The following is a 27,549-nucleotide window of genomic DNA, read 5'->3' on the forward strand; positions in this document are numbered from 1 at the left end:
GTCAAAGTACAAATGGCTGCTATTTCCAAATTTCATGTTGGCTTGCAGGACAATAACATCATGTCTCATAAGTTATGCAAAGCCGTTTGAGAGGAGTTTTCTCCTAAAACCGCCTGTGAAACATCCTCCTCCGCAATGGGATCTGAACTTAATGTTGGCATCCCTAATTCTACCTCCTTCGAACCGTCTGCTACGTGTTCTTTAAAGTTGTTGACATGGAAAACTATATTTTTGCTGGCTGTTACTTCTGCAAGAAGAGTTTCTGAGATTCAGGCCCTCTGTATTCGTTCACCTTATCTGGTGTTTCATAAGGATAGGGTTTCGCTCAGAACTAACCCTTCCTTTCTTCCCAAGGTTGTATCTCAAGCCAATATTAACCAATCTATTGATCTACCAGTTTTCTTTCCTAACTATTCTGACAGAGCTGAACAGAAGCTACATTTTTGGATGTTCACCGTCAGCTCAGGTACTACTTACATAGGACTAAACAAGTTAGAAAATCAGACCAATTGTTTGTCTCCTATGCAGGAAACAGGTTGGGTCTTCCAGTATCTAAAGTGACCTTATCTAGATGGTTGACTTCCACCATTTCCTATGTGTACTCTCTAAGGGGCAAACAACTATCTTCTAAGCCAAAAGCACATTCGACCAGGAGTCTATCCACTTCTGTAGCCTTTCAGGATAGACTTCCCATTGACACTATTTGTGCAGCAGCTACTTGGGCCACGCCTCATACCTTTGTGTCTCATTACAAGTTGGATTTGGCCTCCAGAGATAGGGCCAGTTTTGGTTCCACTGTTCTCAAGAGTCTGTTCCATTGAGCCACCCGGGATACAGGTGCTAGGACGCGGTCCCATCCAGCAAGAATGAAGGCGAGATTGACAACTTAACATTTAGAAGTTATGTACCTACCATAACGTTCCATGTTACTTGTCTTCTCTCGCTTCTTTCTTGCCTCCCTCCTTCCCCTGGCCTGGACAGATCTTGGAGAGTTCCTATTAGATTGCTTCCTCTGGAGCATTGTTATGAGGACTTCTTTTAGGAACCATGGTTCCTAATTATATTAGGATAAGTCTTTAGCAGGGTTAGTTAGCTGCCAAACGAGATCTGAGGTAGTTCCGCCTTGCATCATGGGATATAGGGTTGCCTCGAGCTGGTAAAAGGAGTTCTCGAGCTAAAGCTAGTGCCGAGTCGGAGCCGAGGATCGGCTCCGAACCCACCCAGCAAGAAAGAAGGCGAGAGAAGACAACTAACATGGAACGTTATGGTAGGTACATAACTTCTAATTAACAACTAAAGGCGTATCATTGCTGGAACCTGTGTCTAACAGAGCTCTTTTAAAACTATCTGGAAATATACAGAGCTAAGTATATATTTTTTGGTTCTTCAGAATTGTGTACTGTAAATTGTTGCTGGATTAATTTTATTCAGAGTTGTGCACGGTTATTTTTGATTCACTGTGCAGTTTTTCAGATCTCTGCTGAAAGTGTTTTGTCCCACCTCCTCCTATTTGCTGTGTCTTAAGTTGGTATAACTGTTTTTACAGCTTGTCATCTGAGTATCTGAAGGATTACTTGCATAATACTAGACCCTGTTAGTTAACAGCCTGCATATCATTGCTAGAACCTGTGTCTAACAGAGTTCTTGTCAAACTATCTGGAAATATACAGAGCTAAGTATATTTTTTGGTTCTTCAAAACTGTGTACTGTAAATTGTTGCTGGACTAATTTTATTCAGAGTTGTGCACTGTTATTTTTGATTCACTGTATAGTTTTTCAGATGAAAGTGTTTTGTCCCACTCACCCTCCCTATTTCTGGTTTGTTGTTTAAATTTGGTGGCTTTTGCAGTTCCCGCCCCATTGTAGATTTCATCTGGGACACTCCTCCCATTCCCATCTCTTTACCACATTCTACCTAATACACTCCTTCTGCACTTGTTTTTAATAATTTTTAATTTAATTGCATTTTTTAATGGTGTTTGGTCTAATATTGCTAAATACTCATGTGTGCTAACTTGCACTGCATTTGAATTATATTTACTGCTGTTTTAGCTACTTTTCTGTAAAAAAACTAAAACAAAAAAAAAAAAACCTGTAAGCCTGTTTCCTACCTTTCCTGTAACTAGTGTAGTCCAGATACAGATTTGCTGTATCCAGGACTTGTATGTAAGCTTCTGAGCCCCCCCCCCAAGCCTTTCTGTGTTGGAGGGAAGCCTTCTAGCTTGTCAGTGGGAGTGGTAAGCACTAGGTAACCTGTCTACCACATAAGGAAGTGGTTCTGGTCCAGAAATTGTAGTTATTGGCCGTCTGGGCAATCTTTTCCATCTCTCTCAACTTTCTGATTTGAAAGCCCGCACTTGTTTCTTTCCTAGTGCAGATACAGATTCTTAGTTTTAGCACTTGAATTTGCTTATTCATGCTCAGCACTTGTTCGGAACGTATAAGCACTAAATAAGCGACTAATTATTGTAGCACCTAGAGGAAAACAGTTTTTGCACTTGCTTAGAGAAAAACAGTTCTTGTACTCACTTTCCTCACTTATCTAGAGTAAAATAGTTTTTTATTCAGGCATGTCCAAGGGTCAGCTTCCAGTGTTTTCTCCTGTCTATCTGATGAATCTGGGAATCTTGGGGCAATGTAGAAATTGCCTCCTGTACACAGACAACCCTCTCCTCCTACCACCCAACACTACAACTTGTGAGAGATGCACTTATCTAGCCAAACTGGAGATAAAGCTCTCTTCAACCAAGTCTGAACTTGACATTCAAGAGGAGAAGGTAAACACTTGCACCACACCGCACTCATCACATAGTCCCCCTAAATCTACACCAACAAAATCCACACACAGAAACATTCACAGAGGCTCTCAATAATAATCTGCCCAAGCAAAAGAGACCTCCAAAGCAGAAACACAAGCAACTTTCACCCCCCCAACACAACCGAAATGACACACAGCTCACAGACTCAGTGTGCCACTCAACCACAGCCAATAAGGCAAAACAACGTATCCAACACACACTAGTCATAACTGACTCTATAGTCAGGCACACTGATGTCCCACTCACCAGGCTAAACAAGGAGAAGGTTATTGTCAGCTGCCTGTCAGGTGCCAGGATCTGCCACATAACCCACGCACTCAGTTCACTCTACAACAAGTACAAATATGACTCTGTCATTGTCCATGTTGGTGTGAACGACCTGAGACGTACCTCCCTGGGCTACATGAAAAGAGACATGGAAGAGCTCTCCGATCTTGTAGCCCAGGCAGGTATGACCCTAGCCCTGAGGAGCGTTCTGCCATCGCCCAGAATGATACCGCAGTACAAGGACAAAATGATTGACTTCAACAATTGGCTAAGCTTCTGGTGTCATTCTAAGGGGATCCAGTATCTGTGGTTGACAGACCACAATGCTTTGCCAGAGATGGCCTGCACCTGTCGCCCCTGGGATTCCGGATACTGGCTAAGACTGTTTCCGCCCCTATAGTCCCATTTTTAGGCAAGGTTCAAATGATAAATTCACAACTGTAACAGGAACAGGCAAGCAAAAACTGAGGGTAATGCTACTCAATGCTAGAAGTCCAAATCTCAAAATGTACTCACTCAAGGCACTCCTTAAAATGGAGAACATTGATATCTGTGCAGTGACTGAGACCTGGTTCAAGGCTCCAGAGAGCACCTCTGCACTACCAGGCTATAACTCATACCACACTTTTCGGCCATGTAACCAGGACTGGAACACCAAAGGCGGAAGTGTGTCCATGATCGTTAAGGATATCCACACTTCCAGGCTAGTTGCTCAGCATAATGCATCCAAGGTTATCCAAGTGCAACTAACTCTGGGCAAAACTGCAATCCATGTTGTTACTTGCTGCAGATCCCCCACCATGCCCCAGGATTCCCACTCCTCTTTTCTTGATGTACTGGAAAATATTAGGATTCAACTAAACACCCTAATAATGGGTGATTTCAGCTACCCCACCATTAACTGGGAAAACTACTCGTGTACCAACTCCTTCACCCAACGCTTTCTGGAATTCATAAACTCCAACACCCTGGATCAGGGGCAACAATATCCTAGACCTAGTCACTACCAACATGAGTGACTGGTGTTCCACACCTGAAGTCAATTCCTTGTTGGTCAGATCCGACCATAAGCTAATCACCCTTGATATCCACATCCCACCCCCACCCCCACCCATATCAAGGAAACCACAGTAAAAAATTTCTCCAAAGCAAACTTCATGCTTCTTAAGACAGACGTGGTAAACTTCATGACACCCATGCAGATGGATAATACAGTTATGACTGCTGAATTCTACACAAATGCACTCTGTAAGCACTTACACGAGTGCATGGATCGTGCTATCCCAAACAGAACCAAGATGTTATCCTCCAAAAAAGGAAGCCAATCTGGTGGTCCCCTGCCATAAACAAACTGTACAACAGAAGGAAGAAATTGTTGCAAAAGAGAGTAAAATCCCATGAGTGGAGGAGCTCCCTGGTCAGCCTCCATAAGAAGCCGAGATCCCTTACAAGATCCTCCAAAGCTAGCTATGAAAACAAAATCGCCACTGATTCTAAGGACAACCACAAAGCATTCTATAGCTATGTCAAGAATCTCAATGGCAACACCCAGATCTGCTCTGAGTTATAGCACCATGGCATGAAAATTACAGAACCATCTGATATTGCCAACATCCTGGCAGATAGTTTCAGTGCTAACTTTACCCCCCACCCCCACCCCACCCCCTAAAGGGCCCATGTCTATACAGGAAGAATGCAGAGTCCCTGTAATCACAACTATGCAGGTAAAAGCTGCACTCTCTAAAGCCAAAAACACAGCATCCATGGGACTGGACAACATCCCAAGCTGCATTTTACACGAACGTCAGAACGAACTGGCTCCCCACCTAAGCACCATGTTCAATCATAGCCTCACATTAGGCTTTGTGCCCACTGAATGGCATACAGCAACAGTTATCCCACTCCACAAAGGGGGAGCCACCGCTGATCCTGGGAACTATCACCCTATTAGCCTGACTAGCCTGGTCTGCAAGGCCATGGAACGTATCATTATGGAACTCCTAAACAAAGACATTGGTAACCTCCAAACTCTGGATTCCACCCAGTTCGGGTTTGTGAAAGGCAGATCATGCCTCCTGAACCTGATCGACTTCTTTGAGGCAGTCTTCAAAGCCGTAGATGAGGGTAAGGTGGTTCACACAGCCTATCTTGACCTCGCCAAGGCTTTCAACACCATCCCCTATTCTGGAATTATAGCTAACCTCACTAAACTAGGTATAAATCCCTACATCACAAGATGGGTTGCCAACTGGCTCATAGACAGAACCTCACACTGTAAAAGTTGCACACACCAAATCTGACCTCATACCAGTGACAAGTGGAGTACCACAGGTTTCAGTCCTAGGACCTTTCCTGTTTGGTATCTACTTCTCTGAAGTACAGGCTAACACAGAAGGCCTCTGGCTAACGAAGTTCGCAGATGACTGCAAAGCAGGAGCCATAGTAGAGTCCCCAAATGATGTGGAAATCCTACAGAAGGGCCTCACTGAGACAGATGCCTGGTGTCAGAGCCCACGGCCTCAAGCTCGATGCAAAAAGTGCATTGTTGTCCCCTTTGGTAAAAACTCTGTACCCATGAACTACTACATAGACAGGAGTCTACTTAACACCGAATATGTGATAACAGGTGGACAGTAGTCTGTCCTTTGATAGTCACATCGCTACAGTAGTCAGGAAGTCCTTCTGTGTGGCACACCTCATCATAAAAGGGTTCTCATCCAGGAAATAAGAGGTCATTGTTCCCCTCTACTCGACACTCATTAGACCCATTATAGAGTACAATGCCCCTTTTGAAATGTACCTCACAAGACATCTGCAGCAGCTGGAAAGGCCTCAGAAGTACTTCACAAAGAGGATTACTGGTCTCAAACAGATACCCTACACTGACCGTCTCAAAAAACTCCAGCTTTACTCCATAGCGTATCGCCTACTCCGAGGTGATCTCTGCCTAACATATAAAGCTATGTCAAAACCAGAGCTGCTGGACATGCTACACCTAAAAAAATCCCAATCCCTCCGTGCTACATGCTCTAGGGACCTAAACCTTGTCACGACAATAAACAGGACATGCCGGAGGGATAGATTCCTGTCCCAGAGACTTCCCATACTGTGGAACAGGCTACCCATCTAGGTCAAGCAAAGTTCATTAGCACTCTTCAAGAAAAATCTTTGGATGGGATGTAGGAAATACACCTCGGGGATCAATTCTGTGTCTCTGCTCAACATTGGCACAGGAAAATAACTTTCTTGGGTGGCGTAAGCCAGGGAACCTTGTTAGCTAGGCTTGCGTAGGCCCTCAGGCCAAAGCCTAGTACCTACCTATGAACCTATAAAGGTATCTTATCTAGGTCAAAAGAAATGAACTGTGTACTCTGACCCTAATCAGTTATAAATATAATGCCCCCTTTTAGTATGTTTGTAGTCAAACACCATGCACCTAGAGTGACCCCTGAGATTCCCAATGAACAATATCACTGAACTAAAGATCTTCCCGTACCAAAACATACTTGAATCATCTGTTCCCATACTTTGTCATTTATAAACTCTCACACATTTATTTATGTCTAATGTGTACTTTTAAGGACCCAAATCTTTTATCCTGTCCACCTGATATGCAAAACAAATGACTTGACTCTAAGGACAAATATAAATAAGACACTAGGGAACACGTTTATTTCTCCATGCCTCCTCCATCATTAGATTAAAACAGGGTGATGCCCTCACTTTCTTTAAGGAAGACCTTGGGTATCAGATAGGTAAATTTATCCTGGTCCTGAGTTGTTTTTCTGTCCTAGAGAAGGGGAAGTACCCTTTGAAGGTGGGTAATTATAAAGCATGGACTGACTTTGTTTTAAACTCTATGAATGTGTGTATGGCACTAAATGGATTCAGTTGGGCTAACCTCAACACACACCATTGATTGTAGGTGCAGACCTAATTATCAGCAATGCTCTCTCCTTATCTGGAGTTGGCTCTCAGTAGAGGCTTTAGATGGGTGTAGGGATAGTACTCAAAAGCCCCAGGATGAGTGCTGTTTAGTTAGAGTTGTGCCGTAAACAAGAGGATCACCCAAATATAACTCTGAGGTAAACTGTGCATCTGATTTGTATATTTGTAGCTAACAGCATATAATTTGACCATTGAAAAGCCTGTGGGTGCAGTACTCACTCAGAAAATTGTAAGTACAGTGAGCAGCTGTTCATAATAACTTTTTAATGGCTGTCAGTTGAAATAATAACTTTTACTGTGGGGGACTGGAGTGTACTTTAGTGGGGCTTTTCGCTTTACCCCACTCTGAGGCTACTGTGCAGATATGTATAAAAGTGAGGGGATGTGGGGTTTGCTACCTACTAAAGTGTCTTTTTCTTTTTTGTTGTACTGAATTAACATTTCTCCATTTAAAATCTAAGCACTTTGTGGTTCAGTGTAACATAGGTAAAGTGAAAGGGAACATCTTTTTTTGTGCGAAAAAAGCATAAACTGGGTAAATTATACCCATTTCTTAGTTCTTTTCTGTAAGAAACCAGTTGAAGCAGCTAAGAGGTCAGGAAAGGTCAGAAATAGCAAAGATTACCTGCTTGCCTGTAAGCTGCTGTCTATCTAAAATAATCGTGGACTGCTAATTACAGACGAAAAACGGGTATACATTTCATGTGAATGGAAAATTCCATTGTGCTAGAACCCAGTCATGCATAGTAAAATGTTAATGCTTATTAAATAGTTTTGTCATGCAGAGCTGGCAGCCTCTTAGAACCTACTGTCTATAAAGAAAATGGAGAAATGAAAAAAATATCAGAACATATCTTAAGTACTCAAAGACCTTAAATATTTCCCAGACATGCTATACTACGTTGGTTGATTGTGTTGTTTTTTTACAAGTTTACATTGCTACAACATGAACATTAATCTTAGTTTCAGAGAGGATTACAGGCTGACTGTGGTTTTAAGGAGAACAAAATTTATTTTTTGCAGGTGCTACGTCTACAGAGCATATTGTCGTTGAGCATGGCACCTTTCTTTTCTGTCAGTGTTTCCCGTGTTCTCTGAAGAAGTTTCTTTGATTGCATTTCTTGGACTGTTGCTCCTAAATCAAATATCTATTAAAAAGGGTATGTCACATTCAAGAAATATATGCAAGGTGCTCACCTGCTTGTTGCAGTATACCTGAAGGTTTCTCAACATCCTTTTTTCATTATCTTTCTTTTCTGGAGCGTCAGAATTTGGAGGATACTCTATATAACTTGTAATCTGCTTCATATGGCATGTCAAAAATTAAAATAAAGAGCAGGAATGAACTGAAAAGCACTTGGACCAGCTTACATATTTTGATGTAAGGGAACAAAGTGCTGTCATCAGGGCTTGGTTCTTTGAGGGAGACAATTAAAAAAAAAATAAAATAAAAAAGGATAGTTAGTTGTGACCGACTCAGGTAATGTAAACCCTAAAGTAATTGTAATCTGCAGAGCTTCGGCCAGTATTGAGTACCCTTGTATACATTTTCTTTAGCATTTTCCCAACCTCTTTTTCCCCCATTTAGCTGCAGCTGTCACAAGTGCAACTCAGTTTCGTTGAGGATCTTGTTTTCTGTCCATTATACACTTGTACTAGTATGTGTGTATTGATCAGAGAACACAGACCATTTTAAAATGTGTATTGTGAGTGTGGGGAGCAAACTGATATTTTAGGAAGAAAATTTTGAAAATTCTGCAGCACTTTCGTGCACTAGTAAAATCGTAGCATAACTGTTTAGCAGTGAATAGCAATGACTTGGGGTTCTGGTACGTTATTATTGATCATGTGTTTCTGTAGAATTGTTTTCCTTTTTGCCAGAAGTCCGTTAAATATATATATTTATTTATTTATTTTTTTTCATTTTAGGCAGGCAAAATTCAGTTTGGCTACGTATATGGGATCAGTGGCATTGGCTGTTTAGCAGTGTACTGCTTGCTGAATTTGATGAGTATGACAGGAGTTTCGTTTGGCTGTGTTGCTAGCGTACTGGGATACTGCCTCCTTCCTATGATCTCCCTTTCAAGCTTTGCGGTTTTCTTTTCTTTACAGTAAGTATTAGTAAATGAACATTTTGTTTTAGAATAAGAGAAACATGAAAAAAGACTTCCTTTTTTAACTAAATATATATGTTCACATCATCTTTTTTTTTTTTTTTTTTTTTTATAAAACAGTCCTTATTAGCTGTTTTTGTATTGTACACCATAATTACATTACAATCAGTTGCAGAATGGTAAACCTGTGTATTTTATTCTTGTTACGTCATCCATTTTGAGTTTTCCCCAACTCCTAACCTCCTGTGTTTTTTACATTTCTTTTGAGCTAATTTCTTTGCATTTCCTGTTGTATGTTCATATTTGACTTCGCTGTAACATGGCTCTGTCATTAAGACTTGCATCTTGTATTATTTTTTGGGAACCCTGTGTAGTGGGTTGACACTGTATATATCCTTCATGTTGCTTTTTTGTGGCACTTCAGAAATCCTGAATCCCCACACTGAGGGCATGATGTTCTTCGTGTTTCAATGTTGCAGTCATTAGATTTGGGTAATCTGCTGGCAGGTTGCCCTCAGTCGGCCTGAATTCCAAAGTCTTGGGTCCTGCGTCAGTTGCTGTCTCCTCTTCCATGATGTCAGGTCGTCAGGGGTGTAAAACATGCAGCAGTCTTCATCTTCTTTAGTCTGTCTTGCCGCACGGTGCCCGAAGCAGAAGCATTTTGCAAGTGCCGGTCGGCCGACTACTGAAATATTTGCGTTTGAGTTTCAGAACCGAAGTCTTCAGTAAAGCTAAGTACCCCGTTGGGAAAACTTTTTTCTTGCTTTTTACCAATGTCAGAAAAAGTTAATAATTGTATTACTTGTGGGAAGCAAATACCTCATAAGGATTTCCATTTATACTGTATTCTTTGCCTAGGCCCTGATCACAATGTATCTGGCTGTCGGTTTTGTGCTAGATTTAACCAACGCACTATTAAGCGTCAGTATAGTTTTGCATCTAAGTATTTTAGAAACAGATTTAACTACCCAGAGATGTCGTCGGATAACAATCCAACTACCGGAGTACATAAAAAATGCAAAGAAAAGGACAGAGAAAGGCAGCCGAGAGCCAAAACCGATGACGAAGCTTTTCCTAAGCCAGTCGCCGGTTCGCCGGTACTCATTGAGGCGCTTTCGCAGCCCTTGATACCAGCTACCTTCGAGTCGCAGGCCTCTACCAACACCCATGTGGAGTTCGGCATGCCGCAAGATAATCAAGGTATTGGACCGACGGATGTATCTCCCTCAGACGGGTCCGGAGCCGCTGAGCAGGCACCGGCTTTTTAGGGTGTATTCAGACCTCAACATTTTTACATCAAACCGACGAAAGCTGCAAAACCAAAGGCAAAGACACCTTCTAAAACTAAAAAAATGACGCCTAAGCCACGTGCACAGGCCTCTATGCCTAAAAAACAGATGATCAAAATGGCTGAAGACCTTATTACCTTGATCAGGGGTACCCATCCCCCTCCAGATAAGAGGCCTAGGCAAGACACTGACTATGAATCTTCAGATCAGGTATCTATTTCTTCTGATTCCTCTTCTGATCAGAAATTATCTTTACCTCCCTATGAGGATTCTATTCCATCTGCATCTCCTCCTGAGGATTATTAATTTGGAGAAACCTTGCATACTTTGAGGGAGCATTTTCACTAGGAGAGTCAAGACTTCTCAGAATTAAAAAAGAGGCTCAGGGATTTCCTCCTCCTCCCTCAGCACAAGCCTTTAGCCATTTCCCCTGTGTTAGACATTGTGGATGATGTTTTTTCAGAGTCAAGCCTGACCCCTGACTCTTTACCTCCAGCTCCCAGTAAGCCTGACAGATATTACAGGGTCCCTGACTCTCATAAATTTTTATTTAGAAACCCTGCTGCTGATCCTGAAACTATTTCACAGGGTCCTAAGGGAGTTAAGGCCTCAATAGCAAAAAACTCTACCCCTCCGACAGGGATTCCAGGGCGCTGGACAGATGGGGAAAAAAGGTTTATACATCTGCAACTTTGGCAATCAGGGCCTTAAACTGTCAGTTTCATATGCTTAAGTACCAACATGTTATGGGATTGTTGAAATAGAAAATTATGTTGATTTCAGAATGTGCAGAAAATAAGGAATTTCCGGAATTATTGCATGCAGCTGAACAAGTTGGAAAGCATACTTTGCAATGTGGTTTTGATTCTTTAGAGGCCTCCTGCAGGGCCACAGTTGCTGGATCTGTGATTAGGAGACATGCCTGGTTAAAGGAACAAAATGTACCTGATCATATTAAAGCTAAATTGCTAGATGCACCTTTACAGCATGATTCTCTGTTTGGTATTAAGGCAGAAGAGGTTTTAAAGAAAATGGAAGACAAAGCTAAGTTTATGCAAACTGTTAAAGATTTCTTACAAGTGCAGCCACCTAGATTCAGTAGACACTTGCCTACAAAAAAATGGTCCTTTCCTGTGTCAGACAGAGCTCAAAGGGGCAAATCCAGATACCCTAAGGGTTCCAGATACCAGGCTCAAGACTCATACAGGTCAAAGCAGTGGGGAGCATCCACCACCAAATCTGGAGGAGATAAAGCGCAAATCTACAGAATGCAATCCCAATGACTTCCCTCTGCCTACACTAAACACTTATCTTTTGGCAGCACCCATAGGAGGAAAATTAGCACTTTTTGCTCAAAATTGGCAGTTAATAACCCAGGACAAGTGGGTACTGAACATCGTATCACAGGGATACAGATTTCATTTCCACACTCTGCCAATGACAAATGGTTGGCCAGACATGCCAAAAAAACAATGGGCAGAGGCACAGAAACAGGTTACGTCCCTCATGGATATGGGAGCCATTTAGGTAGTACCAGAGCAGAAAAAAGGACAAGATTTTTACTCAAGACTGTTCTTGGTACCCAGAAAGGACAAGGCCTGGCGGCCCATACTGGCTTTATCGATTTTGAACACATACCTGGACATTCCAAAGTTCAAAATGCTCATTTTGCAACAGTTTCTGCCCATGCTGGGCAAGAATGCTTGGCTGGTGACTTTAGACTTAAAAGAGGCATACCTGCATGTCCCAATAAGACAGTCATGCAGAAGATACCTCAGATTCAAGGCTGGCTTAATGCATTACCAATTCTCTGCACTGCCCTTTGGCTTGTCTACTGCGCCCAGGGTCTTTACAAAGTGCCTGGCACCAGAAATTGCATTTTGCAGACAAAAAAGTATTCAAATATATCCTTACTTGGACGACTGTCTCATTCAAGCAGAGAACAAGGACACACTTCTACGACACCTGGCATTTGTGAAAAGGCTTCTAGCATGCCTAGGGTACACAATAAACGGAAAGAAATCACAACTGGTACCCTCTCAAAAGATAACATTCCTGGGTGCAAGCTTGCAAACAACTGCCCAGATGGCTTACCTCATGCCAGACAAACAAAGGCAACTGACTACTTACTTCAAACTGATGGCAACACAAACCTAGTCTTCTGCAAGACAAATTCTGCAGGCTCTGGGCTTCATGGCATCCTGCATCCTACTAATTCCATATGCAAGACTGCATATGAGGAAACTTCAATGGTACCTAAAAAGTTTATGGAGTCAGCATTCACACAGTCTGGAAACAATGATTCCTCTCATCCCCTGCCTGCAACAGGTGTTTCTATGGTGGGCAAGGGCCTGTCACCAAAACATGGGGCAGCCCTTCACTCTGCCCCCTGCCAGCCAAACCTTAACAACAGACGCATCAGATTATGCCTGGGGGGCCCAAATGGCAGGACGATGCATTCAGGGCTTATGGGCTCCAAATCAAATGCATCTACATATCAACCAAAAGAGATGCTAGCTGTTCAAAATGCCCTAACAGCATTCAAGGACTTACTTCAACCAGGACAACTACTGATAAAGACGGACAACACCACAGTCATGTGGTACATAAACAAGCAAGGGGGGGCACACACTCATACCCCCTTTGCATATTAGCCATGGCACTGTCGGACACAGCTTTGACCTACCGGATAAATCTTCAAGCTCAATTCCTGCCAGGAAAACAGAACACTCTGGCAGACTATTTAAGCAGAAACCTTATGGATCCTCACGAGTGGAAACTAAATCCACAAGTATTCAGCATGATAACAGAGAATTGGGGGAGCCCAGACATAGATCTATTTGCCTCCCCTCAAAATTATCAACTGAAAAGATTCTGCACAAGGACTTATCGCAAACAAGCATGGAAAGTGGACGCCCTATCTTTCAGTTGGAAAAACCTGTCAGTCTACGCCTTTTCCCCTCTGCCTCTTCTTCCCAAGGTCCTCCTAAAAGTCAGACAAGAGAAGCCAAAGATTATATTAATTGCCCCAGACTGGCCACGCCAATACTGGTACCCAATTCTAAGGAACTTGTCTCAATGCCCAGCTTGGACCTTGCCTCAAAGACCACAACTACTGTCCCAGCAAAACAATCCGATACTGCACAATCATCTACAGACTCTGAACCTGGCAGCATGGCTAATCATGTAATCATACCTACAACACCTCTCAGTAAAGCTGTAATGGATGTCATTTTGGAAGCCAGGAGGCCTAGTACCAGAAAATCTTATGCTGACAAATGGAAGAGATTTTGTGCTTGGAACAGCAGAACCACATATTCCTCAGATATTACAATACTTAACTGAGATGCTTGACAAAGGCCTATCGTTCTCATCAATCAAAATCCATGCCTCTGCCATTTCGGCTCATTACAATACAGAGCCACCAATCTTTTCTCATCCCTTACTAAAGCAGTATCTTAAGAGGAGCCAAAAACCTAAGGCCTCCTAGAAGATCACCATTACCTGCATGGGACCTCAATTATGTGTTGGAAAAGCTCAGCCTGCCTCCATTTGAACCAGCCGCTACTGCTGATATACAGTTCTTATCATGGAAGACAGCTCTGCTACTAGCAATTACCTCAGCAAGAAGGGTTTCAGAGCTACAGGCCCTCATGGCTGTAGAGCCTTTTATCATATTTTACCCAGACAGGGTGTCACTGAGGACAAATCCTACATTTATGCCTAAGCTGGTTTCCATTGTGGCACTTAACCAAGCAATTCATCTGCCAACTTTTTATCCAAATCCGCAGAACAAAGGGAAGAGAATTCTGCATTCCTTGGATGTACACAGACAGCTAAGATTCTACTTGAGCAGGACAAAAGCTCTAAGGAAAACTGAGCAATTACTAGTGTCATAATGCTGCAGGAACAGAAGGCAAGGCTATCTCAAAGCAGACAGTTTCAGAGTGGATAAAGCCACTGCATCTGTTTCTGCTACTCACACCATGGTAAATCTGTGCCCAAGGGCATTAGGTCTCATTCCACCAGAGCTGCAGCTACTTCGGCAGCCTTTCTCAGAGGAGTACCAACCAAAGTCATTCTAGAGGCTGCTACTTGTGAGTTCTGTTCACACCTTTACAAAGCATTACCATTTGCCTCTCTATTCTAAGTCCAGGGCAGGCATTGCCACTGCAGTGCTGCAGGGCCTCATAGCCGCACCTAATGCTGTTTAGCTCCAGACTCCCAACCATAGCTTTGGGATTCTACCCAAATGTAATGACTGCAACAGTGAAACATGAAGAACATAGTACAGTTGTGTACACTTACCATAAATGTAGATGTTCGAGTGTATTCACTGTTGCAGTCCAGGTTATCCTCCCTCCACCCCCCTGTCATTCCGGAGTTTATCTTTCATTCTCTAGCTTCTACAACCTATGTGATGTATTTGCTTGTAGATGAAGGTAATGTTTATTTTGATGCATGTATATTTACTTGTATATATATTTTTGCTACCTTTTTGGGGCCACCTGACATCGGGGGCAAGAAAAACTAAAGAAAATGGCGTCGGCTGCATGTTTTATACCCCTGACGACCTGACGTCATGGAAGAGGAGACGGCAACTGACGCAGGACCCAAGACTTTGGAATTCAGGCCGACTAAGGGCAACCTGCCAGCCGATTACCCAAATGTAATGACTGCAACAGTGAGTACACTCGAACATCTACATTTATGGCAAGTGTACACAACTGTACTTTCTTTAGTGCCTCACCTAAGTGGACGTAGCTGCATCTGTCTTAGAGCATGTGGATTCGAATTCTTGCCAGCTACTTGCATAATTCAGATCTCTCTCTCAAGTTTGTGTTTAAAAATTCCTGTACATGATTCCAAAAAAGTCTACATCTTTCTGGTGTTCTTTTGATTATCATATTGCAAATCAATGTGATCTCAGCCTTAGGAGTTCTGTTTGGGATTGCATTGCACATCCTCAGCTGTTATTTAGGTGTACTTTTGGTCAGGCGTCTACCAGCTGTTGAATTGGCTTAGTGAAAAAGGCCAGCAGAATAAATTCTGGAAGGTAAACTGAAGTTTGTAAAAATCAGATATAATATTACTGAGTGTGGCTGTGCTGTGTCCACAGTGGATACAGTGGCCTTTATTCCCTTGGTGAGTTTTTTGCTTTTAAATACAAGCTTTTCCAAATTCATGTCTGTGGATGTGCCTGCTGAGCTGTGCTGAAACATGAATTTTGGAGACCCCATTTATTTTGTGGTATTAGTGTAGGAGAGGGCTACAGGACCTTGCTTTATTGATGTATAGTGCTAGTACGACTTCAGCCACAAAGACGGACTCCCCTTACCTGCCTCTGAAAAACAGGTAATTTGCAAGCAAGTATTCGTAATATTCTTTTACCCTATTCCATACAAACTTTCAGACACTTGCCAAATTCCTCCTCTAGGTATTTGGATTCTAGTAAAAACATGATGTACGTCTGAAAGGATGCAGAAGAGCATGCCTGAGTCTCTCAAGTCAGCATCAGTTAGTTCTTTGTATTTTGTGCCAGTTAATGTCTAGGTATATGTTTGTATTATGTGTATATATACAGATATATACACACGCACATGGAATCACTACAGATATTGTGTACTGGTGTTTTTGAAAAACTTTGTACATGAAAGAACATGTGTTTATTGCCAGTATTCTAAAAGGTCGCTGTTGATACCAGGCTTTGTTTTTAGGTCATATGACGGAGAAATGGGAAAATTTTATAATTTTATTTTTTTATTTACTTACACATTTTCCCTTTTCTTCAAATTTTTGTGACTCCCAGAAGTAGTGGGCTTAGAGACTGACCTGTCAGGGTTATGTGTGGAGACTGACCTGTCAGGACAGAGGCCCTTTCCATAATGGTAGGCATTTGTAATATCCCCATCCACCCACATATGCAGCTGTAAAACAAGCAGAGAAGCTAGACTGGTTCTGTAAAATGGGTTAAACATCTGCCCCCACTACCATTTCATGGTGTTCTTAGAAAGCACCATTCTCAATGTTTTCTTGTTTGTTGCTCAACAAGGGAAAGTTACATGTCCATTCTAGATTTGTCCTGTTTAAATCATGTAAGTTTTGTGAAATTTAGGGTAGTCTGGATTTAGAAACCTTGTAGGATGACCTTTGTCATCCACAATGCAGCACACACAAATCCATTTCATGTCATGAGTTGTCACATCGCACCTAGCCCATGCATCACTTATTTTGACTCATTTCTTTTCTGCTGTACATTTGAAGCTTGGTTTTTGAAGTTTGTCATAGAATAAATCAGACATGATGCCTGAAAGGCAGAAACCTTCTGAGGTATTCCTTTTGTCGCCAGATTAGAATTCATACACTGTATGGCTGTGTCCTTATTACTTGCATGAAGAGATAGAAGTATGAGGCTTACTTCAGTTCCTCAGAGATGACTGTCAAAAAAGCAAGCATTAGGACTGATAGGAATGTCCCTCTTTCAATGCCAGGCTGGAACAAGTGTTTGAGAGAATCTGGGTACTAGGCATTAGCATACACACCCATTACAGAAAACACTTATGAGGTGGTCTTGCAAGCCATCAGCTCTGCCTTGAATAGAAAGGGGTCATATGCATGCTTGTCATCAGCTAATAAGAGATCGTGTGTACTTAATAAAGGATTTTAGACTGGAAACAGACTGCCTGCCTTGCTTGGATTACATTTGAATACTTAGTAATGCTGTGGAATTATATATTTTCTATTATTACTTTTTGACCTGACGAGTTTATGTTCGCTACTTCTACTACTATTGTCTGATCTGATTAATATACAGTGATTAACTAGAAATGTATGGACTGAAAATCTTCCACACAGAGAAGTTTCTTACACTGTTTTGTTTTTAGACCCACTGCACTTTAGTGGGTTGTTTTGAGACTTCGGGGATACCACGGAGATTACTTGTTTTTTATAATTAATTGAATGTTTAATTGTTTAATTGATGTTTTTATGGTATAAATATGTGCTATGTTGCTTTTGATAGTGTTCTCCTTGGAAGGCGTAAGCTGAAGCGCTAGAGACTATCCAATAAACTTTTGGTGGATCCTGCTTTTTCTCGTAATATTTGGCTTTCTTTATTATTTTTTAGTTGTATACTACACTTTGGTTATCTGCCTGCAGGTAGCCCTCAGTCAGCCCGAATACCAGAGTCTTGGGATTTCTGCATCGGATGCTGTCGCCTCTTCCATGACGTCAGGGGTATAAAACTTGCAGCCGACGCCATTACATCAGTCTTTCTTGCTGAGGAGGAGCCCGACGCAGAAGCAGTTTGCAAGGCTGGTCATCGTCTACCTGAAATTTTCATTTTTCGAGTTTCAAACCTGAAGTCTTCTAAAGCCAAGTACCCTGTTGAGGATTCTTTTTTCTTGCTCTAACCGGTGTCAGAAAACATTAACAATGGTCTTGCCTATGGAAAACAAATACCTCTCAGAGATTTTCGTTCTTACTGCGTCACCTGTTTAGTCCCAGACTACGATGTCCCTCACTGTCGGATGTTCTTCATCTCACATTGCTGCAGTCCTTACACTTGGGTAGTCCGCTGTCCTCGGTCGGCCCGAATATCAAAGTATTAGGCTGACGTCGGTCAAGGCGCTTAAGACTGACATCAGGACGTCAGGGTACAAATGCGCATGACCGACGTCATATCCTCAGTCTTTTTTGCTGCATGGTCCGATGCAGAAGCAGCGTTGCAAGTGCCGTTCGGCGTTCTGAAATTTTTCGAATTCGGAGTTTCAGACCGAGTCAAAGTTGGCTAAGTACCCCGTTGGGGAATATTTTAGTTTTTTCTTGCCTCAGTGGTTTACCGGATGTCAGAAAAAGTAAATAACTGTATTTCTTGTGGGAAACAGATACCTCATAGGGACTATCATACTCTGTGTATTCCTTGTTTGGGGCCTGAGCACGACGTTGTTGGGTGTCGCTTTTGTGCTAGGTTCAATAAGCGCACTATTAAGCGAAGGTTAGATTGTGCCAGGTTGGTCTTGAAGCGGTGCAATTATACTATGCCGCCGGATGCTCCGGCCCGCTTCTTCAAAGAAGCGCCAAAGACAAAGCAGCTAAACCCAGGCAAGAAGAGTCGTCCGTGCGGACGCCGGTTCTTTAGAGGCGTCAGTGGAATCGGTGGTTCCGCCGGAGGCTTCTCTGGAGTCCCAGGGGGAGACTTTAATATTGCAGGATGTGGCCTCTCAGGAGGCAGGTCAGGCTGAAGGGGCTTCTCAGGTTACTGTACTCCCCTCTCTTCCTAGGGTGGTTAGGCCCTCTCCTTCTGTTTCCAAGGCTTCTCCCAGAGGCAGGCCAAGTTTAGCTTCTGTTGGTGTCACTCCTAGTTCATCAGGATCTGTGCCCAAGAAGCACATGCTTAAAATGGCAGAAGATTTAATTACTTTGATTAGAGGTTCTTTGCCCCTCCTGATAAGAGGCCTAGGGTGGAACCGAGTTGGGGAGTTTTGAGCAGGCTTGGATGTTTCAGAGTCTTCGCTGAAGACTTGCAGGAGTATTCTCCTTATTCTGATTCTGATGTAGATGATTCTACTCCTTCTGCTTCTCCTCCAGAGGATTTTTCTTTTTCAGAGACTCTTCATTCCATGAGGGAACATTTTAAGTGGGAAGGTCAGGACTTCTCTGATTCCAGGAAAAGGCTTAGGGAATTTTTGCTTTTACCCCAGCATAGGCCTTTGGCTATACCACCTGTTCTGGATGTGGTGGAAGATGTGTTTGCAGAGGCTTCTCTTAATCCTGATTCTTTGCCTCCTGCTCCTGTTAAACCGGATAGGTATTACAGGGTGCCTGAGGCTCATAAATATCTTTATAAGAGTCCTAGGGTGGACCCAGAAACTGTTAGTCAGGGACCTAAGGGTGTCAAGGCCTCTGTTGTAAAAATCCGGTTCCTCCAGATAAAGAGGCCAGAGCTTTGGATAGATGGGGAAAGAAAGTCTATACTTCTTCCACCTTAGCTATGAGGGCTTTGAATTGCCAGTTTCACATGTTGAAATATCAGAACTATCTTCTTTCTCAATTGAAGTCTAAGGTAGATGCTCTGGCGGAAGGCATTGAGTGTAAAGAATTACAAGATTTGGTACATGTCTCTGAACAGGTGGGTAAGCATTCTTTACAATGTGGTTTTGATGCTGTACAGGCCTCGTCTAGGGTGGCTGCCACTGGGTCAGTTCTTCGCAGGCACGCCTGGCTGAGGGATCAGAATTTATCTGACCATGTTAAGTCAAGGATTTTGGATGCTCCTTTACAGTCTGATGTGTTGTTTGGTTCACCTGTGGAGTCAGTCTTGAAGAAAATGGAAGACAAGGCTAAGTCTATGCAGGCTGTGAAAGATTTTTTGCAAGTTCAGCCTCCGAAGTTTAGTAGGAATTGGCCTGCTAAGGGGTGGACGTACCCTTCTTATGATTCACAGTCTAGGGGTAGATCTAGACGTGGTAGGGGCAGAGCTCACAGCTCCTTCAGACCTAGAACTGGGAGTTCTCCTGCACAATCTTCGGGTGAGGGCAGGGGCCAGTCCTTTCGTAAACAGGCCCAATGACCTACCTTTTCAGCTGCCAGATCCTTCTTGCCTGGCAGCACCTTTGGGAGGAAGGTTGGCACTCTTCAAGGAAAATTGGAGTTTGATTACTCAAGACAGATGGGTATTGGATATCATACACCAAGGTTACAAGTTTTATTTCCATACCTTGCCTCCTTTCAAAGGCATGCCAGACGTTCCTCCTCAGCAAAGACTAGAGGCTCACAAACAAATTTCTCTGCTGCTTCAAATAGGGGCAATACAACCGGTCCCTCTGCCAGAAGTGGGCCTAGGATTTTATTCTCGCCTGTTCCTAGTACCAAAGAAGGGGAACACGTGGAGACCAATTTTGGATTTATCTATCCTCAACACTTATCTGGACATTCCCAAGTTCAAAATGTTGACGTTACAACAGCTTTTACCTCTGCTGGGCAAAGATCACTGGATGGTGACTCTGGATCTCAAGGAGGCTTACCTTCATGTTCCTATCAGGCTAAGTTGCAGGAAGTATCTACGTTTTCGGGCTGGGACTTCTCATTATCAGTTCTCTGCATTGCCCTTTGGCTTATCTACTGCCCAGAGTGTTCACGAAGGTTCTGGCTCCAGTGATAGCTTTCTTCAGGCTAAAAGGAATTCAGATCTATCCTTATTTGGACGATTGCCTGATTCTGGCCCAAGGAAGGGACGAACTTCTTCATCATTTACAATATGTGATAGCAGTGCTAAGATGCCTGGGGTATTCTGTGAACGAAATAAAGTCCAGTCTAGTACCCTCTCAGGACATGTGCTTTCTGGGTGTGAGACTGAATACAGCATCCCAGATGGCCTTTTTGACCCCGGACAAACAAAAGAATCTTTCTCTTTACTTCCATCAATTGTCTCATCAGTCCAGGCTGACTGCAAGGACAGGCCTTCAAGCCTTGGGGTTCATGGCATCTTGTATTCTGGTGCTTCCCAATGCCAAACTGCATATGAGGAAGCTACAATGGTATCTCAAAGATGTATGGACACAGCACTGCCAAGATATGGACACTGTCATTCAGATAATACCTTGCATTCAAAAGGAATTTTTGTGGTGGGCTCAGGAATGTCACCTAAACAAGGGACTCTCTGTGACCCGGCCAGAGGCGAGTCAGATTCTAACGACAGATGCCTCAGACAAAGCTTGGGGAGCTCATCTAAATGGAAAGTGGGTACAAGACACGTGGCCTGCCAGACTTCAACATCTACATATCAACTTGAAGGAGATGTTAGCAGTCCAGTTTGCATTAATAGCTTTCAAGGATTTACTTCTTCCAGGACAGGTGTTGGTTCTAACAGACAACACAACTGTCATGTGGTACATCAACAAGCAAGGGGGAACACATTCTTATCCTCTATGCAGACAAGCAATGATTTTGTGGGAGACTGCTCTCAGTTTACAGCTAAATCTTCAGGCAAGGTTTCTGCCGGGAGCACAGAACTCCTTAGCAGATGTATTGAGCAGACGAATTATGGATCCCCACGAGTGGAAATTGGATCCTCATGTATTTCAGAAATTGACAGTGTTATGGGGAACTCCAGACATAGATCTGTTCGCTTCTCCACTAAACTACCAGCTGCCAAAGTTTTGCACAAAAAGGTTTCATCCCACAGCTTGGAAAGTGGATGCTCTTTCTTTCAATTGGAGCAATCTTTATGTGTATGCCTTTCCACCTCTGCCTCTCCTCCCAAAGGTACTTCTAAAGGTCAGACAGAACAAGCAAAAGATGATTTTAATAGCTCCAGATTGGCCTCGACAGCACTGGTACCCATTACTGAGAAGTCTGGTACGGGAGCCTCCATGGCCTTTGCCTTCGATTCCACACCTGCTGTCTCAGGAGAACAGTCATTTACTCAATGTCAAACTTCACTCTCTTCACCTAACAGCCTGGCATATTCTGTTTTAAACCCTGGAGGGTCTCAGCTTCCACAGCAAATTTTGAATGTTATTTTGGAGGCCAGAAGGCCTAGTACAAGGAAAGTGTACACAGATAAATGGAAGAGATTTTTGTTTTGGAGTGCAGCAAAGGAATTTGATGTTTCTAAGCCTAATTTAAGTGTGGCTCTTCAATATCTTGCTGAGTTACTGGACAAAGGTTTGTCCTTCTCTTCTATTAAGGTTCATGCTGCAGCAATTTCTGCTCACTATGACTGTGACCCACCATTGTTTTCTCATCCTTTGTTTAAGCAATTCCTTAGAGGGGCAAAGAATATAAGACCCCACGAGAGCTCCTACTCCTGCTTGGGATCTCAATTTTGTGTTGGAGAAACTCACTCTACAACCTTTTGAGCCTGCAGCTACTGCTGAGTTGAAATATTTATCATGGAAGACTGCTTTTTTTGTTGGCCATTACCTCTGCGAGAAGGGTTTCTGAATTACAGGCCCTTATGGCGGTTGAGCCTTTCTTAATTTTCCATAAGGATAGGGTATCTTTACGTACTAATCCTTCCTTTATGCCTAAAGTGGTTTCTAGTGTGGCTTTAAACCAAACTATTCATTTGCCTACTTTTTATGCAAACCCCCAAAATAAAGGGGAAAGATTTTGCACACTTTGGATATACACAGGCAGTTGCGATATTATTTGAGCAGAACTAAAGGGTTCAGGCAGTCTCAGCAGTTATTTGTTTCATTTGCTTTGGGTTCTCAGGGCAAGCCTGTGTCAAAACAAACTATTTCTAAGTGGATTGGGTTTTGTATTGCTTTCTGTTATTCCCATCATGGTAAGGAGATTCCAGCTGGGATTAGGCCTCATTCCACTAGGGCTACTGCCACTTCTACAGCTTTTTAAGGGGGTGGCAACTAAAGATATTTTGGAGGCAGCTACTTGGAGTTCAGTGCATACTTTCTCTAAGCATTACCACCTTCCACTTTACTCTAAATCTAGGGCTGGTTTTGCCACTGCAATTTTACAGGGCATTTTGGCAGCTCCTACTGCTTTATAGTTTTGCCATCCTCCCTTACCTCTGCTTTGGGATTCTACCCAAGTGTAAGGACTGCAGCAATGTGAGATGAAGAACATAGTACAGTTTTGTACCTACCATAAATGTAGATGTTCAAGATCCACATTGCTGCAGTCCAATTTACCTCCCTCCTTCCCCTCTGTAGTTAGAGGCGGTTGTGTGGTTTGGGTTGTAAATATTGTGGATATTGTATATATTGTACATATGATTAGTGCAAGGGTGGTTGGTTGTTTTTTGCTGTCTTTTGGTTTTGACCTTTCTTTTTAGGGTCTTCTGACATCTGGGGCAAGAAAAGACTGAGGATATGACGTCGGTCATGCGCATTTGTACCCTGACGTCCTGATGTCAGTCTTAAGCGCCTTGACCGACGTCAGCCTAATACTTTGATATTCGGGCCGACCGAGGACAGCGGACTACCCAAGTGTAAGGACTGCAGCAATGTGGATCTTCGAACATCTACATTTATGGTAGGTACAAAACTGTACTTTTTGTGCCTTGTTTAACGCCCGAACCATTCGTCGTCAGGCTATTTTTGTAGCTAAATTCTTTCGCTCTCATTCTCCGTATTCCGAAATTGCTTTGGTAAGCCATCCAACTACCGATCTTCCGAAAAAGCACAAAGACCGCATAGTTCAAAAACTGCCGACGACGCTTCTGATAAGCTAGTCGCCAGTCCACCGGTACTCAGTGAGGCGCCATTGCAGCCCCTGATGTCCGCTTCTACAGATTCGCAGGCCTCTACTGAGACCCATTCAGAGTTTGGTATGCCGCAAGATGCTTCTTCGACTATGCAACCTGCGGATGACTCTACCTTGGATGGGTCAGGAGCCACTGTGCAGGCACCGGCTTCTGAGGGTGTATTCCGACATACCAATTTTCATATTAAACCGACAACTTCATTTTCAACTAAAACCACTGAGTTTCTCAGGCCCAGAGTTTGCACTACACCTAGAAAACAGACGTCCAAAGCGCATGCTCAAGCTCCCATTCCACATAAATAAATGCTTAGAATGGCTGAAGACCTTATTACTCTAAGTAGGGAAAGCCAGCCTTCCCCTGCTAAAAAACAAAGAATTGAATTTCCTTCTGATTCTGCAGACCTGTCTGATGACTCTGACCCTTCTGATTACCAGGACATACCCTTATCTACCTATGAATCACTTATCTATCCAAATCACTTTGGATATCCACATTCCACCCCCACCCCCAGACAAGGAAACCACCGTGAAAAACTTTTCAAAAGCAAACTTCGTGTCACTTAAGACCGAGGTGGAAAGATTTAAAGCCCCATGCTAAAGGATAACGCTGTCCAAGCTGCAAAATCCTTTACTAATGCATTCTACGGGCACCTACAAGAATGCATGGATCGTGTTATCCCAGGCAAAATCAAGACTCACTCCTCCAAGAAAAGGAAAACAGTCTGGTGGACCCCTGCCATAAACGAGCTGTACAATAGAAGGAAGAAACTGGTACAGAAAAGAGAAAATCCCAAAAAGGGAAGACAGCCCTGATCAGTATCAGCAAGAAACTATGATCCCTCTTAAAGTCATCCAAGGCGAGCTTCGAAAGAAAAATTGCCAAGGACTCCAAAGATAACCACAAGGCATTCTTAAGTGGCAATGCTCAGTTCTGCTCAGAGTTAGTGCAGAATGGCACAAAATACACTGAACCGACCAATATCGCCAACATCCTGGCAGACAGGATTAGTGCAGACTTCACCCCCAAAAGGGCCCATAACCATACCAGAAGAATGTAGAGCCCCTGAAATCAGAGACACTCTGATTAAAACAGCCCTCTCCAAAGCCAGAAACACAGCATCAATGGGACCGTACGGGGTCCCAGGCTCCGTCCTACATGAGCTCAAAGACGAACTAACCCCTCACCTAAACACACTGTTCAAATTCAGCCTCTCCACAGGCTACGTACCCATAGAGGGGCGCACAGCAACGGTTATTCCGCTCCAGAAAGGTGGAGCCACAACAGACCTCGGGAACTATCACCCTATAAGCCTGACTAGATTGGTCTGGAAGGCTATGGAGTGCATCATCATGGAACTCATTGACAGAGACATTGGGAACCTCCAAACACTGGACCCTACCCAGTTTGCCCTTAAGGGCAGATCATGACTCCTAAATCTGGTGGACTTCTTTGAGACAGTTACCAAGGCTATAGACTAGGGAAAGGTGGTACGCACAGCCTACCTAGACCTCGCAAAGGCTTTCGATACCATTCCCCATTCTGGTGTTATAGACAATTTCACCAGCCTGAACATAAACCCCTACGTCACAAGATAGGTTGCCAACTGGCTAACGGACAGAACCCACATAGTGAGAGTTGTGGGAGCTAGATCTGACTCTAAACCGGTTACAAGTGGCGTTCCCCAGGGCTCAGTCCTGGGACCCCTCCTGTTCAGCATATACTTCTCAGAGGTACAGGCAAGCACAGGAGGACTATGGCTGACTAAGTTCGCAGACTGCTGCAAACTAGGGGCTATAATTGACTATTCAGCTGACAGAAGACACCCTCCAAAAGGGTCTCACTGAGATACCAGGTGTCAAAATCATGGCCTCAAGCTAAATGCCAAAAAGTGCATAGTCATCCCCTTTGGAAAAATCCCCTTTGGAAAAAACGAAGTACCCACAAACTACCACATAGGTGATAGTCCCCTAAATATGGAAGACGTAATAAGGGATCTGGGGACTCAAGTAGATAGTAATCTCTCCTTTGATAATCATATTGCCAAAGTGGTTAGAAAAGCCTTCTATGTGGCCCACCTAATCACAAAAGGGTTTACATCCAGATCAAAAGAGGTCATTGTGCCCCTCTACTCATCAGACCCATCATAGAGTACAACACCCCATTTGAGATGTACCTTACAAGACACCTGCAACAGCTGGAAAGACCACAGAAGTACTTCACCAAGAGGATCACTGGCCTCAAACAGATGCCCTATGCAGCTCAACTGAAGAAACTCCAGCTGTAATCGGTTGCATACCACCTACTTAGAGGTGATCTCTTGCCTGACATACAAGGCCGTGTCCAGCCCAGAATTGGTGGGCATGCTCCACCTAAAGAAAATGCTCTAGAGATCTAAACCTCTCCACAACAATAAATAGGACATGCTGGAGGGAAAGATTCCTGTCCCAGAGACTTGCCATGCTTTGGAACAAGATTCCAGTCTACATTAGGCAGAGCTCCTCGCTAACACTCCTTCAAGAGAAACCTTGAAAGTGGATGGGAAACAGAAAGTTTACCCCGGGGATCACTTCAGTGGCTCTGCTGGACAGAGGCGCAGGGAACTAATCTAAGGGGGTGGCAATAGCCAACACATTTTGGCTAGGCTTATAAATGCCTTCGGCCAGATAGCCTAGTACCTACCTATGAACCTATGAGGATACAGATGCAGAGGAATCCACTCCCTCTGCCTCCCCTCCAGAGGATTTTTCTTTTGATGAAACCTTGCCCTTAAGAGAGCATTTCTGCTGGGAATGCTAGGACTATCCTCAGTCCAAAAAGAGTCTCGGAATTATTAGATTTGCCTCAGCACAGGCCTCTAGCTTTACCCCCTGTCATGGATATTGTAGATGATGTCTTCATGGAGTCCAGTCTTACTCCTGACACTTTACCACCAGCTCCTAGAAGAGTACCTGACTCTCACAAATTTCTCTTTAAGAATCTTACTGTGAATCCAGAGACCATTTCCCAGGGATCTAAAGGCATTAAGGCTACTACAGCCAAAAACCGTACCTCTTCAGACATGGATTCTAGAGCTTTAGGCAGATGGGGTAAGAAGGTATATACCTTTGCAACTCTTGCCATCAGGGCTTTGAATTGTCAGCTTTACATATTATGGAACTAATTAAACAAAAAATGGTGTTACTTCCAGATTGTGCAGAAAATAAAGATTTACAAGAGTTACTGCATTGTACAAACCAAGTAAGTAAGCATACTTGACAGTGTGGGTTTGATTCCTTAGAAGCATCTTGCAGAGCTGCTGTCACTGAGTCTGTACTGAGAAGGCATGCTTGGCTAAAGGAATAAGTCTTGCCAGACCATGTCAAAGCAAAATTACTAGATGCTCCGTTAAATCAGGAGCGTTTGTTTGGCATAAAAACAGAAGTAGTTCTTAAAAAGTTGGAAGAAAAAGCTAAATCTATGCAAACAGTCAAAGATTTCTTACAGGTGCAGCCAACTAGATTCAATAGGCATTGGCCTTCAAAAAACTGGTCCTTTCCAGTCCCTCTCAGTCCAAATACAGGGGAAACAGACCACCAAGGCTACAGTCTCAAGGTATGCAGAGATCTAAACAATGGAGTGTTTCCACCTCAAAACCAGGGAGTGGTAAGCCACCCCTTATGGAAAAAGTTCACTATGACTTTCCAATTATCCTTCCCAGCCATGCCCAAGTACTTGCACCCTTAAGAGGAAAACTCGCCCTTCATGCAAAAAACTGGATGTTCATTACTCAGGACCAATGGGTTCTAAACATTGTATCCCAGGGATACAAATTCTACTTCCACTCACTGCCAACCCCAAGTGGGTTGCAAAACCTTCCTCCAAACCAGAGGGCAGAGGCTCAA

At 43.3% G+C, this 27,549-nt stretch overlaps 1 protein-coding gene across 3 annotated transcripts in view; it reads left to right on the forward strand.

The window, feature by feature from the left end:
- YIPF5 (Yip1 domain family member 5) overlaps positions 1 to 27,549 on the forward strand; it is a 315,397-nt gene that overhangs the window by 197,965 nt on the left and 89,883 nt on the right. For all 3 annotated transcript variants that reach the window (XM_044069146.1, XM_044069147.1, XM_044069148.1), the window contains exon 5: positions 8,964 to 9,145. In XM_044069146.1, coding sequence (XP_043925081.1) covers positions 8,964 to 9,145 — 182 coding nt within the window. The remainder of the gene's footprint in view (positions 1 to 8,963; positions 9,146 to 27,549) is intronic.

The sequence above is a fragment of the Protopterus annectens genome, chromosome 4.part0 (genome assembly GCF_019279795.1).
Source record: "Protopterus annectens isolate FY-2018-M chromosome 4.part0, PAN1.0, whole genome shotgun sequence".
NCBI lineage: Eukaryota > Metazoa > Chordata > Ceratodontiformes > Protopteridae > Protopterus > Protopterus annectens.